Source organism: Capsicum annuum, chromosome 8, assembly GCF_002878395.1.
Source record: "Capsicum annuum cultivar UCD-10X-F1 chromosome 8, UCD10Xv1.1, whole genome shotgun sequence".
Lineage (NCBI taxonomy): Eukaryota > Viridiplantae > Streptophyta > Magnoliopsida > Solanales > Solanaceae > Capsicum > Capsicum annuum.
In genome coordinates, this window is record NC_061118.1 from 33,849,807 (window position 1) to 33,865,490 (window position 15,684).

Genomic DNA, 15,684 nt, shown 5'->3' on the forward strand with positions numbered 1-15,684 from the left:
GCAAGAATTTAAGTTTTTTTTAGTGTATAAAATATTTTACACTATCAAGTAACTTGACGTAGTAGTTGGACGCAGGTTGCTCAATTTTTTTTCTTTTTTTTTTTTTATGTAAAAGATTGGAATCATTTTACCCTCCTTAGACCTCACTTTAGTAGAAATTCACTGGATTTGTTGTTGTTGCAAGCAAAAGATTGAATAACCTGTAATAGCAGGTCAATATTTTTACTCTGCCTAATAGTGTAAAATATTTTATTATATTTTATTATCCGATAGTATAAACCATTTTGTACAATTACAAAACTTAAACTCGAAGTGAAATAAGGAAATTAATGTTCCAAACGCCAGTGCCTACGTACGCGCACGTGTAGAACTAGAGCACCATTCTCACTCGTGGCGCGTGGGTTCACTCCCACCTGAATCTGAACACTCTTACTCATCGAATTCAATTTATTGTAACCGCCAATTTACCAAGCCTAAAATGTTTCACTCTTTGGTTCATGCATGTATCACTATATTCTATTATTTTTCCATTGGTTATAGTCATGGTACCCTCACATTATACGTATTACATTTATGTAAGTGGATAAATAATTAAAAACTCCAAAAAATCATATATATCTTCATATTTTCCTGCTTATAAATAGGGAGTTAAAAGTCATGATAAAGAGCATAATATGGTGGGAAGAATGAGAGAGAGTTCACCATCACCAAATTGTTCATTCACTAGTGCCATGACACTTGATGAAGAGGGACTAACCTATGTTCCCAAGCGTTACGTTCTTCCACCAGCTCTACGCCCCGATGGAACCCTGTGTAACACATGCTTGCCAGTCGTGGATCTATCCTATCTGCGACAGCCTCTTCTTCGGCCTCAGCTAATCTACGATGTACACCTGGCTTGCAAGGAACTTGGTTTCTTCCAGGTACTACTTGTCGTCAAGTGTCCATGTCACCTGCAATCGTTCACTCGCTAGAATAAGATAATTTTATCCTATTTACTTGCTTCAGCATACATAAAGTTCCTAGCGATAGGGATCCAAATAAGAAGAATATGCATGCACCAAGTAAGGAAAAAGATATCGTGAGATCATCCACGTATAGAAAAGGCATATGGAAATCAAGAATAAGAAAGAACTTCATGTTATACACATGGTGCATTAGAGTTCTAAGCTTCACTTCCATTTGTCTTCTCTCTACCTTTTATTTTCAGCTGATCAGTTAAAACAGACTTCCTAGATTTTGACATACTTAGGTTGTCTACCAGGAAGGGAAATATGACGGCTTTTCACAAATTCACCCTGAACGTAAAATAACACCATGCATGTGATAAATGACTTTGCAGGTAGTTAACCATGGAATCCCATTGTCAGTCATGGACGACGCCATAGAAGCTGCGAGAGAATTCTTCGATTTACCACCTCAAGATAAAAGGCATCTTTTATCTTCAAATGTTTATGACCCCGTAAGATATGGTACCAGTCTAAATCATGTCAAAGACAAAGTACACTTTTGGAGAGACTTCCTCAAGCACTACGCTAATCCAACCTCAACTTGGATGGACTTGTGGCCATCAAATCCCACATGTTACAAGTAAGTCTTTCATTCCTTTGCTGAATATGCTTAGCAGATAAGTTTGTCTTTATAGATGCATATTCCTACTGTTTAAGAATGCTATAATTTCTTCAAGATCCTAAAGTGATTCGTCATGCAGGAAGAATATGGGAAACTACACCACGGCAGCACAAAAGTTGCAAGAAGAACTCATGCAAGTGATATTTGAGAGCTTAGGACTAAACGATAATTACTTACATGAAGACATTGCAGAAGGCTCCCAGGTCATGGCAGTTAATTGCTATCCAGCATGTCCTGAGCCAGATCTTACACTAGGGTTGCCACCACACACAGATTATGGTATGGTATCCACCATTCTACAAAATCATCAGGGTTTGCAAATCATGGACCGAGGTGAAAAGTGGCATTCAGTTCCACTCATTAAAGGAGCTCTCGTCGTTCTGCTGGGAGATCACATGGAAGTATTGAGCAATGGGATATACAAAAGTGTTGTCCACCGAGTAACAGTTAACACGGAGAAAAGGCGCATTTCAATTGTCAGCCTTCATAGTCTAGCTTTAGGTAAAAAAGTTAGACCTGCATCAGCGCTTGTTAACGAACAAAATATCTTGTCCTACAAAGAAGGAAGTTTCAGTGATTTCCTTGACTTCATTTCTGGAGAAGATATTGTGAAAGAAAAGTACATAGACAAATTAAAAATAAATCCATGATGATTATAGTCCACAGACAACAGAGCAGGCAATACTGGAGTTCTCATTTTTACACTCTTCCGACTCCATTTCGGACGATCTGTGTTTACACTTGTTAAAATGAGAAGGCATATAACCAGTAGCCAGTTTTCTATGTACTTTGTTCGGATACTACTGGTGAGAGGCTCTTCTTTATTTCTTTTATTTATTTATTTTTATTTTTTTTATTTTTATAAAAACAATAATAGCACCTCTTTGTTTACGCTAAGAGGCCTCACTGTAAAAAATAAATTTTGAACAACTTTACTAGTCATTTCATCTTATCTAAGATTTCCCACTTATTTTCCAAAGATCAATAAATTTTTGCACGACCAACAAAATAAAAATGCATCATCAGGATCTGCAATAGATCCAATGATTTATCTCATTAGCAAAATCGCGACTTGACAGATTGAAGCCAGCGACTGGAAAAGTCAAATGATTTCCAAACTGGAAAGAAGTTCTAACATTCAACATATCAAGTCCAGCTTAAGCCAAATATCAGTCATAACACAAGTTTAGAACTTAAGCCACATTCATCACCGGTAGACACACTTATGGGGAGCATGTGCTCTCACACAAGGTAAAGTTTTGATGGTAATTGACACAAGAATTAGTTATAACCTCAAACTAATTAGACCAGCAAAGAACAGTATATTGATTTACAACTGCAGCCATATACAGCCAAAATCACCTTCCAACAATACATTTTGTAAATATATCGCAGGAATAGCCAGCATAACAACTGCTCTGACATTAATATTATCATTTTTCGTGTATTCTTTCTGGTTTTGTATGTAGAAGTTTCCTTTGTAAGCTGACATGGAAGCATGGCGTCAAAACTCAAGTTCCATGACTCATTTAATGCTCGCATATGATCTCACTAATGTTCAGATACACAAGCTGTTTTCCCTCTGATACGATCCACTCATTTCAAACCTTCTACAAACTAACTTGAAATTATCGCTAGGGTGGCAATGGGGCAGGACACAGGCGGGGTGGGACAGGAGAGTGCTGTGTGGGGCAGGGCAGGGTGGGTCAAAATATATTTTCGAAATACTATAAACGGGGCAGTGCAAGGGGTTTCATATGCAAATTGAAAATTTCTCAAACTTATTTCAATGTCGAAAACAAGATTGTTGCTGACAATCTTTTAAAATAAGATTTCATACTAATGATATATCAATTGCTGGCAACGTTTAAAATAAGATTTCATACTAATGAAATATCAATTGCTGGCAACATTTAAAATAATATTTCATACGAATGAAATATCAATAACTTCCTAATTAGTATTTAAATTAGTTTAGTATGGGTTAAGGGCTGTTACCATTACTTGAAATCAAATTATCTCAGTAACAAATAGTTATCTCACAAATAGTACAGAGATTGTCCGGATTGGCTCTTGTTTTTTCGCTTATAAGCCAAAAGTGAAAAGTTTGGATTTCTAACTTTAACTTATGACTTTTGGCTTATTTTTAATCATTTTGGCTTAAAACCAAGTGCAACACGGCAAAAGTCAGATATTTTGATCTTCTATATGCAAGTTTTGAAATGAAAATATGCAAATTATTCTCTGCTACTAATTCCAAAACTAAGAACTCACAAAAAGCCAAACATAGAAACTAACTTTGTGTTGTATATCATTTTATATTTAGAAGACGAAAAAGTATTACTATCTTTTTTGCTCATACTTAATTTAGTAGCGTCCATGGAGACAATTTTAACAGCTTACAGAGAGTTTGAAAAAAGTACTAAGCTGGTTATCTCTTTAATTAAGCTGGTTATTATACATAGAATTGATTTGTTATTGCACTAAATGCCTGCAATAGTTCACCTCAGGTTATCTCCATGCATCATCAGAATCGGAATCAGTACTAATATTCATTTAACCACCATTGAACAATTTTTTTCTTTTTGAGATAGTACGATTGTTAAACAAAATTATCCCAAATTATCTCTAATTTTTTCACTAATTGAAGCCATATTTCTTAGAAAATCAGTTTATGGCCCCAATTTTAAGTATTTAATCAAAATTATCCCAACTTAATCAGTAATTAGTCACTAAACCAAAATCAGCTACTTGAAGTTGCTCAATTTCAAGCATTCATCAGACTAAACCTTGTGTTTGATTTGCTGATGATCTCAAAATCTATGAATAGCAACAAATAAAATTGTCGATTTACATGATTCTCATTTCAATTAGTAAAAAAAAGTTTATCTACACACAAAAAAAAACATTAAAAAGTGAAAAACACTTACGAAGAAAAGTGAAAAATTCATTTGTGTGCATCCTTACTGCTATGCATCTTCTCTTCTCCATTGGAAGTTTCTGATATTTTCAATTTTCACTGAAAGGGGGCTTCGTACGGACTGATTTCCTACTCCCGGGTTTTTTTTTACCATAAAATAAATATCCGTTTTCAATTATTGGCCACGTGTCTACATCCGACAACGCACAATTTATAGCCCCTCATTTTGAACTCTCGCTCCCGTTCATACTTTATTTTATTTGCATTGCATTACATCACCTCTATATAAAAATAAATAGGTATTTCGTTTTAATAAATTAAAAATAATTAGTACTATTTTTTGTCTAAGATATATCTCTAATAATTAGATCAATAACGTCCAAGTAATATTAAATAAACGAAGTAAGATTTAAGAGTAAATGTTTAGATTAAGTGATTAATAGTAAAAGTATGTACTATAAATTATTGATAACTAAGTGGTAGGAGGATATGTACAAATTATATAAGAGTACTCAATTATATAACATATTAACATTTTTTCTTTTTTATGTCTATACATATAATAGTCAAGTGTACGTGCTTTGCACGTATGTCACGCTAATTAATAATAAAATTATGAAATAAAAATTAAAATAGTATAAAATTTTACTGCATAAACATAATATCAAACTACTTATGTAAAAATCAACAACAAATTCTTTGACTAGATGAACATTTTCATATCATATATAAAAATGAGCGTTTTTTTATTGGTTAACTGAAAAATAAAATTGTTAAGGACCCAAATCGATAAGAAATATCTTATTGACTTGGTTATTAATTTAACATGTTTAGAAATCAAAAACTAATAAATCGGATCGATAATACATAAAATCGAACTATAAACCAACCAATGAGCACCCTTTAATTGTTATCATAGAAGTCTTTGTATTCATAATTCAAAATAGAAAAGAATGCAAGAAAAATTTATTTGTAGTTCAAATAGAAAATAAAAAAATAAAGACTTCAAAACTAAATGGAGCTCAAAATGTTCTTTTCTTTTAATTCAATATATACCCATAATCTTTAAAAAATTGCATAAAAACAATGAACTTCTTTTGAAAGGAGCAAATTTATGGCAACAAAAAAGAGAATCACCATTCTTACAATATAAACATTAATTTTTAGGCAAGATAAACATTTCATTTTTCCAGCTACTTCCTTCGTCAGCAACACACTTGTCTTCTCAAATTTTTCGATCAGAAATTTTTAATTGAAAGAGAAACACAAGAAATTGTTGAAAAGGAATAAATCATTGTCAATTGCTGATTGCGTATAATTCAAAAACAACTTTTAATTTTATCACTGATGATAATGAATGAAAGAATACTACTTCAATCATAATCAAGATAAGAAGAAAAGTATAGCCGGTGAAATGACAGCTTTTCTGTGTTAAAGTTTGACCAAAATATTATTTAAATAAAATAACAGAAATTCTTTTTCATATATATAAGGTAAAATTCTAATTAATTTTGAAGTTCAAAACCTTTTTCTTAAAGAAAGAAATTATCTAAATATGATAAAATTTTATTTTTATTTCATAAATTATTTATCAATATTAAAATAATATAAATTTCAAATATAAACTCACAGTTTTTTAATCTTCTTTTTACTTTTTTTTTTTCAAGACGTGTATATTTTGCTTTTTTGATTTACCTTTGCTTTCTTTTATTTAAATAAAGTGACCTTCTTGACATTTTTTCCAAAAAAAAAAAAAAAAAATTCTCATATATATGATTCCTAAAAGTTAGGAAAAGTCCCACTTACATTGCAACATCAATTTGATCAACTTAAGAATCCTATATATTTAGAATTAGTTTGCATTTACCCTATATTTTTCTCTTGTAATATATTTTAAAACTTCTTAATATTTAAAATAAGTTTTTTCTTACCGTATATTTTAGGACTCCTTAATTTTTAAAATATCTAACCTAAAAAAAGTTTCATATATTATAAATAAAAAACACAAATACATTTTGTCTATATATGTGTGTGTTTGTACGTACTAATGCATAGATGAATTTAGAAAATTATAAAAATAAAATTAGATAATATATTTTAATAATAAGTATTTATATATTTATAGATTTTGTGAATGAAATATTAGCCTATAATGCCTACAAAATTTGAGATGTGACATAAATTGTTGAAAAAACATAATGTTAAGTTGGTAGGAGGATATGTACAAATTATACGAGTACTCAATTATATAACATATTAACATTTTTTCTTTTTTATGTCTATACGTATATGATGCTAGTAAATTTTCAAAATTGAATACTTACTAATGAAGCGGAAGATCAGATACTAAACCAAATTGCCTGCTAAATATTTTTTTTAGTATCTGCGAAGATACAACTTACAAGAACTCCTTTTGGCTGGAATATCGTTGAAAAATATTTACATTATATATCAAATAGGTTGCTTAATAAAGTAAATAAAAATAATTGAGTGACAATTGGGAGTGAGTTGAAGACATCACATATTGACACTTGGATCCAAAAATAGATGTTTCTTATGTTCCACGTGTCCTTGGAGTATATGGCCAGACACTCTGACATTATCCGTGTACCTTTACGCGGTATTGCTCCGTCAAGTTTTCGCCTATTAAAAAAAAAAAAAAAATTGCCTCTCATAAGAGTCTTGGATGTGTAAATAAAACTCAACGCAAGTCAAAAATCCAATTGTACCAACCCTCTACTAATAAAACCCATCCTTAAAATACAAGTAACTTCTAAATGGACAAGAATCTCTGAAATACATACATATTATAGGGAGTAGTAATTAGAGCTATGTCGTTCACATATCATATATTTTACACACAATTCATACAGTGATTCACAAGTTTAAAGCACACATAAAATACACTTTGAAGCAAAGTAAAATAGCACAACTTTCAATATTTTTATGTTGACAGTTTTTCAAATGAATATACGTAACTGAATACTCCTGTAGACTTGGTGCACCCATTAAGAAAATATTAATTAGGTATTTTTTTCATCAAATTAACCTTATTAACTATGCTTTGAAAATATAAATGTGAGAATATATACTTTATATAGTCATTTAATAATAGGATATGCTTTGAAAGTATAAATGTGAGTATATATACTTTATATCGTCATTTAATAATAGGGTAATCTTGGAGGAATATAATAAAATTCTCTTGATTTCATAAAAGGGACAACTAAATTGAAATAAATATTTTTAGCAATAGGGCCAACTATTTTGAAACGGACGGAGTATAAAAGTAAATCTCCATATATAGTAGAATTGTTTTCCTATTTAAGGCTTAAAAAAATACTAATAATTTCCTATTTAAGGAGAAACTAATATTCTATATTTCTTTCAAGTGCAACAATCTTTTACAATCTTCCCATTTGATAATCAGGCGTCTTTCCCCAGATATTATACATAATATTTCGTCGCTCTTGAGTTATTTAAAAAAATATATATATATTTGAGCATAGATTGCATTAAAAAATCGAAAACAAAACAACTTCTAATTATTTCCTTGATCAATCAATTACTACAAAGAATAACCTGAAATAGATACTTCAAGATTTGATTTTCTTCACGTATATGAGAACAAATTCTTGTTAAAGCAGAGTTCATTCTTATAAATTCTAAATTTGAAGTGCTGCGCTATTATATACTCTAATATTAGATTCATTTTGTCTTGGAAGAGATTAATTCAAAATAGCTCGGACAACAAATTTCTTAAGAATACACAATAAATCTGTGGGCTTGAAAATAATTTGTCATTTCTGTTCTAACTTCTACTTTTCTGATTTTCTGCTTCATAATCAAAGAAAATTGAAAGATGGTAATGATTAAAATTACATATTTGAAAAATAGATCATTGATCCATATGTAAATACAATAGAAATAAATACGTGTAATTGACCTTATTATGGATTATATATATCAAAGAGGTTAAAAATCAAAAACAAAGAAGACACACTTTAATATACAATAATGGAAGCTGGGTAAGTATTGATCGATCAGCAGATCAAACTTAAGAATTAAGAGAAATTATATTCAAGCTTCACATTACTATTATATTATACTTGAAAACTCAAAATGCTTGATTTGTTTTCGATATTAATTAGTTTCCTTATACAATAGATGGCAGAACACTTCAAATTCAATGAAAGAAGAAAGTCGATATATAAATTATTTGAAAGCATGATCCATATACATATAGTTAACCTTTAAGAAATTAATGGAAAGGAAGAGTCGAAGAAAACGTGAGGGAATAAAATGTACTAGTATTAAAAATGGAAATTATGTTGCAAATGCATTTACGCTTTGGTAATAACAAAAACATGTCAATTACATTCCATGCACACTATTAACTTACCATGCATAATATTACTAGTACGTACCTATAGAGTACAATACTGTTGTAGTAAATATATTAAGCCACTGCGTCTAAAGGACCATGCACATCCTTTGAGTACTTTCTTTTCCTTCAAAAAATTGTCTAGAATTTTCTCCCAATGGTATCCATCATTAGGAATATTATATAGGCCAGCTGATATATAGCTCTACACTCTCAGATTAGTGAAGTTAAAAAAAACAAAAAAATAGAGGCCTACCCCACTAAAAGGAAACAATAGGCACAAACACAAAAGTGAGGGAAAAAAAAGTTGAGGGCCTTTTTTGATTTTTTAATGTTTTCATGTGTGTATGACCCTATTTCCTTGTATGTGTCTGAATTTCACTTATTACGAAATTTTAAAAATATAAAATAAGGCTTTTGAATTTGATCGTCTTAATGAATTAAACCATCAAATATACATCTTAAATCTTGGCGTATATGAACTTTGTCATTTCACTCCTGTGGTAGAAGTGTCTTTAAATATAAAATAAGAATGATTAAAATTAAAAACTAACATAGAAGGAACTAATTAATTTTTTAAAAAACATATTAAACAAATAAGTAAGTAATAAAACGCATATATACAAATTGTATTAAATTAAAAAAACATCGTGGACACTGGTAAAATAAATAATACTAAAAAGAAAAAGGTAGATTGAGAATTCTTGAAAATGGCGTGTGCTTACGAAAAGGAGTTGAAATTCTTGAAAACCAGATTCATGCATGCATGGTTTTGGATGAAAATTCAATGTCCTTTAGTGCGTCATATATATTCAAGTGGTACTATTATTCTTTGTATTATTGTTTCTTAATTCTGCATATTTTTTTAAGGAATTGAAAACCAGCAGACGGTAGCTTTACAAAACAGCTGCATATTGCGGTTTATGGGATTTCTGGATTTAATGACGAAACATATATATATATATATATGTTTGCGTGTATATTAAGTGCTTATTATATACATAGATTAGTTACCACTTCAATATATCACCTCCTTTAACCATATGCATTTACCTCAATAAGTCGAAACACTTAGGTTAATTTGTTTCAGTTGAGGTTGAACTATCTAACGAATAGCCCACTTAACCTTAATTTGCAGACTCTATGTACCTATATTACCTAAAATCTTAGCCATCATACTACAATAAGTCACCAAGCGCTCCTCTCATTTCTGAAGGCATAATACATAAACGTATCTTAATTGTAACTTGGTCTTAACTAGTATCTTTATCCCCTAATTTAAAATTGAGCGTGCACAAGTAGACACTTAAACGACGTAAAGTCAAACAAGTGGACGCAGGCATCCTACATGGAAAATCATGTGAGATGCACGCGTTTTACATGTCAAATCATCTAAGATTTGTCATCATGTAGGACATGTGTGTCTATTTGTTCAACTTTATATAATTTAAATACCTATTTGGGCACGCCCAAAATTGAATTGAAGGTCATAAATGACATTTGGGACCAAATTAAGAGACATTTATGTATTTATTCTATATGTCTCTTCTGAAAGCTGGTGTTAGCTATGATGACCAACTATCAATTAGCTCTAGTGATGTCTAAACTTGAAACTCCTCATTCATTTCTATCCCCAAATATATAAACTAAATTTGTTAGGATTCTACGCATATAATTATACACTCAGACTAAGCTTATAATGTATTATGATGATAAGTAATATATACTTGATGAAATAATTAACGTACATGCTCACTGGCCGAAACAAACACTACTAATCTTTTAAAAAATGAAAGAGGATTGTGGGGGTAACTTGACAATAGCCGATTTGATGACTATTTAAACAATAGCAGAAGTTCATAACTTTGTGTAATTAAGTTTAGTCGTTTTATAATCAATTTCAAATCTATGAGAATGAAAATTATCTGCATCTGGAATGTTTCATACTACTTGTGCAAGCAAATTATATCTGAACTTTGAATTTATTCATTTCATTTCACTCATAGCCCCTTATCCATTCTATCCACGATATATAGTTCAATTTAATTGATTTCTTTTCAGCTCGAAATTATCAAATTATATCAGCTTCAATCTAATTAATTAGTTTAATACTTAAAAGTCTGAAATTAATCCAAATTAGATGTAAACCTTACAAATATTTATAATACAATAATTGAAACATTGAACGCGAAAAGAGCATTACATAGATTATTCATACTAGTACACCAAGCAGAGCTTTTGAAGGAGGAGAATGTGTACGTTTACCTATACTGACTGAGAATATAAAAAAATACTACAGAAAATTTGAGCCTTGTTGGCTTCTTTTTTTTTTGTCAATGTAAAGTAAAAAATTACCACATTCTTTGAAATTGATTATGCATATACAAATGCAAAGTTAAATTTACCACATCATGAATTCTCTGAATTTGATTTTGCAGAATTGTAACTTGTTGATAAGCATTTCAACCATTATCTGCAGTTATACAAATCAATTTCCTATGTTTATATGTTTGGCATTTGGCCATCTTCTTTTATGTTCCCCTTCATTAACTTTCTTTCTCCATAAATGTCTGGACAATTGTATTTGTACAACTCCGAATTCCAGCTATATAAGTGGACATATTTGCAAGAGCTGTGGAACTTTGAAGAGTGACCGATCTTAACGATTTGCATTGCAATCGAGCCAAAATCACTTCCAGACACTGACTTACGACATAATACTAATGACAAGTCACTTACTATTTTTTATTACAGTGTAGTATCGACATTGTAGCATTTTTCTAACACACCTTAAATAGCAGTGTCCTAATACGTACACTGCCCAACTTGATCTAATACATAATCTTCATTCCAACCAACATTTTCAAAAAAAAATAATTCAATAACACTCACTTGATCTAAACTCAATTTTTTTTATTCGAATCAAGACTCACTCAAACTTACTGTAATAGTAACTTAAATCTTGAAAACAATTACTCCTAACTGGCTATTGATGCAAAATTTTGACAAAGGTGGCCTCACCTTAATTATTCCATATCACCATTCATTTCAATTTATTTGTCGAATTGTCTAACTTTTGTTTTTAGTCATTTCAAAAGGAATGTCTTTTTTTCCGGACAACTCTTTAATTCTAATTTTTCAAGTGGTACGTTTAAGAGTACAAATTTGATACATTCAACTTATATTTAGTTTATGACCACAATATTGAAAAATCTTCTATACTTTCTTAAATTGCATATCAAGTCAAAACTAGGCAAACAAATTGAATAAGCAAAAATATTACCTTATGTATCTAAGTGGATGTTTGGCTATGAAACTAAAAATTTTGAATTTGGAGTTGAAATTGTATTTGTTCATGAATATATTTGAAATTGTTTTGAACTTTTATAAGAGAAGGAAGATAGAAAAAAATAAAAATAACTTTTTATTGTTTTCACTTTTTCTTACTTTTTCAAATACAATTTGAAGTAATTGAAATTTTCATTATCAAACATCAATTTGGAGTTGTATTTTACAGTAAAGTGAAAAAAAATCGTAAGAGAAGTGCCACCTTCGTTATTTTCTTTTACTCTACTTGCTCCGTGAAAGGTGCCTACGTGGCACGTGTAGAATTAGATCACCATTCTCACTCATAGCGCGTGGGCTTACTCCCATTTGAATCTGAACACAGTTACTCTTATCAGATTATTCAAGTATTCAACTATTGTAAGCCTAAAATGTTTCATTCATGTATGACTATATAGTACAAAATATTTCTCCATTGGTTATAGTCATGGCACCATCACATTACACGTGTATTCATTACATTACATATATAACTGGATAAACAATTAAGAACTCGGACCATATCTTCACATTTTCCTGCTTATAAATAGGGAGTTAAAAGCCATTAAACATGAAGGAAAAAAGAACATACACATTAAGGTGGGGAAAACGAGAGAAAGCTCAGTATCACCAAATGGTTCATTTACTAGGACAATGCATGACACTTACTGAAGAGGGACTAATTAACTTATAGATATATGTTCCCAAACGTTACATTCTTCCAGGCCACCATCCTTACTGCCTGATGCAATCCTGTGTAACACATTGTTATGAATTCGGTCATGGGCTTTGGAATTGGGCCTGAGGTGAAGTTACAGCCCAACAAAAGAGCGGATTTCCTTTGGGATCCGGGTTAGGCAAACACCTTAAATGGGAGCAGTTCTCTACTGAAGAGATTATGCAAATTATGTTGAAGCTTCGGCTTAGTCTATATCCTCTCATCTCCCCTTCAATGGTCTATTATCTCATCTCCTTCTAATTACCTTCTCCCTCTGTTACTCTCGTAGATTTCCCATTAGTGTTTGTCCATTGTTACTTTGTCAATGGAATTCTTATTTGTATTCGGATTTGGAAGTATAATATATATATTAGAGTTGTGTGAAATTGAGGTTGTTACACACATGTTTGCCAATTGTGGATCTATCCTATCTGCAAACCCTCTCCTTCGGCCTCGAGATTATCCAGGAAGTGCATTCATGGCTTGCATTTTGCAAGCAATTTGGTTTCTTAATTAGCTTCCTGCAGGTACTCATGTCCTCAAGTGTCCATATCGATCACCTGATATCGTGCACTAGCTAGAATAAAATAGTTTTTCCTCAGTATATATACATAAATTTCCTCGCGATAGGGTCCAAATAAGAAGAATATCCACGCCTCACCAAGTAAGGAAAAATATGTCGTCAGATCCTCCGCGCGCATATAGAAAGAAGTTAATGTCAAAACTGATGATGCTTTAAGGTTCTAGTTAACCATGGAATCCCATTATTGTCAGTCATGAAAGGTGCATTAATTAGATGCTGTGAGTGAATTCTTTTATTTACCAACTGAAGGGAAAGGCATCTCTTGTCTTCAAATGTCCACGAGCCCGTAAGATGTGGTACCAGTCTAAATCATGTCAAAGACAAACTACACTTTTGATTTGGAGAGACTTCTTCCTCAAGCACTACACTAATCCAACCTCAACTTGGCTCGATTTTTGGCCATCAAATCCCACATGTTACAAGTACGTACTTTTTCATTGTCTTTGCTCAATATATTTAGCAGAAAAGTTGTCTTGCAGATGCATATTCTTACTGTTCAAGAACGATATAATTTCTTCAAGATCCTAAAGAAGTTCTTCATGCAGGAAAAAAATGGGAAACTAAACCATGGCAGCACAAAAGTTGCAACAAGAACTCATGGAACTGATATTTGAGAGCTTAGGACTATATCATACTTAACTACTTACATGAAGACATAACAGAAGTCTCCCAGGTCATGGCTGTTACTTGCTATCCAACATGACCTGAGCCAGATCGTACACTAGGATTGCCACCACATACAGATTAATTATGGTATGGTATCCATCATTCTACAAAATCATCAGGCCTTGCAAATCATGGACTGAGGTGAAAAGTGGCATTCAGTTCCACTCATTAAAGGAGCTCTCGTTTTTCTGCTGGGAGATCACATGGAAAGTATTGAGCAATGGGATATACAAAAGCGTTCTCCACCGAGCAACAGTTCACACACAAAAAAAGCGCATTTCGATTGCCAGCCTTCATAGTCTAGCTTTAGGTAAAAAAGTTAAACCTGCATCAAAGCTTGTCAATCAACATATCTTGTCCAACAAAGAAGGAAGCTTCGGTGATTTCCTTGACTTCATTTCTGCAGAAGATATCAAGGACGCAAATTACATGGACAAATTAAAAATGAACTCATGAAGATTATGGTAAATGAGACAGCTAATCAGAGCATACCCTCAAAACTCTAATCTGCACAACCTGTGAATTTGCACTTTTTAAATACACAACTATATAACTAGTAGTAGTTGTTTTCTTATAACACACTCTAATATCAATTGTGAGAGTCCCTTCATTCTTCATGTACAAGACCTCACTCTGACATCAATTTTGGAACTAAGTTTACCAGACAATTTATGTTTAAGTAAGGTTCTCATTTTGTCCAAATATGATTTATGGAACAGTAATTTGTCAAGAACATACAAATGAACCATCAGGATCTTCATTCAGCCAATGCTTTACCTCAGTTGGCTAATACCAGACATCAGTACATAGATGTTACAAATTGGAAATTTTAAATATTTTTTCAAATAGCAGAAAATTCAATACGTTCACCACAATGCAATCACCTTCCAACAATATTTGTTACGTGTGCTTCAAACTCAAGTTTAATAAAACTTTTCTTTTGTTCTCTTTTTTAGGAGGATCAACAATATTCCTACTTACCCTCCACCGTGACTCGAACCAACAACCTATCGGTCAATGGTGGATGTACTCAACCACTTGAGCAAGCTCAAATCAGGGTGATATTCTAGCTAAATTTCAGAGGTCCAAGCTATCTTTGACTAGCACTATCCACTTGTCATTTCCAAACTCCTTTCTACTAATTTGTCATCAGGACAAATACATCTGCAATTTCTTAAAACTAAATTATTTCTTTTTACATATGTTTCTTTCTACACTTGGTCAAATAAATGATGCAGCCACCACCTTTGCTAATCAAGTTGATCTCTCAATTTCACATCATAAAGGGATAATCTCCTTTACCATCATAAGCGGCTGCTAATGCTACTGGTCTAAATGACTGCAGTATCTTCATCTTATTTGTTTTGGGTTCTTAAAACTTAGCTTATGCTGCAGTAACTTAGTTTTGATTTTTCGATTTCGATTTCAAATTTTAGAAATTTAATTAAATGATTTGA

At 31.6% G+C, this 15,684-nt stretch overlaps 2 protein-coding genes and 1 long non-coding RNA gene across 3 annotated transcripts; 2 read left to right on the plus strand and 1 right to left on the minus strand.

Moving 5' to 3' along the window:
* Positions 1-591: 591 nt before the first annotated feature.
* Positions 592-4,731, minus strand: LOC124886374. The gene is made up of 3 exons (XR_007043459.1): positions 4,563-4,731; positions 1,810-2,185; positions 592-953 (listed from the first exon to the last, which is right to left on the minus strand). It is a non-coding gene; the product is annotated as an uncharacterized LOC124886374 (long non-coding RNA).
* On the plus strand, positions 675-3,350 carry LOC107845366 (flavanone 3-dioxygenase 3-like). The gene is made up of 3 exons (XM_016689649.2): positions 675-923; positions 1,343-1,590; positions 1,712-3,350. Exons 1-3 carry the CDS (start codon positions 675-677, stop codon positions 2,280-2,282), a joined length of 1,068 nt encoding a protein of 355 aa, XP_016545135.1. The 3' UTR covers positions 2,283-3,350.
* A 9,394-nt stretch (positions 4,732-14,125) lies between the features above and the next one.
* LOC107860715 (flavanone 3-dioxygenase 3) lies at positions 14,126-15,684 on the plus strand (the record flags this gene model as incomplete). The annotated part of the gene is given in 4 exon segments (XM_047395390.1): positions 14,126-14,194; positions 14,196-14,306; positions 14,308-14,436; positions 14,438-15,684. Coding segments are annotated over 4 exon segments (555 nt in total), but the record flags the coding sequence as incomplete, so codon positions are not given.

Bases quoted from the DNA above. Each gene is read 5' to 3' on its own strand.
- LOC107845366 (XM_016689649.2), top strand. From the start codon at position 675: ATGGTGGGAAGAATGAGAGAGAGTTCACCATCACCAAATTGTTCATTC. The intron at 924-1,342 runs GTACTACTTGTC...ATGACTTTGCAG, and splicing joins AGGAACTTGGTTTCTTCCAG to GTAGTTAACCATGGAATCCC. The intron at 1,591-1,711 runs GTAAGTCTTTCA...TTCGTCATGCAG, and splicing joins TCAAATCCCACATGTTACAA to GAAGAATATGGGAAACTACA.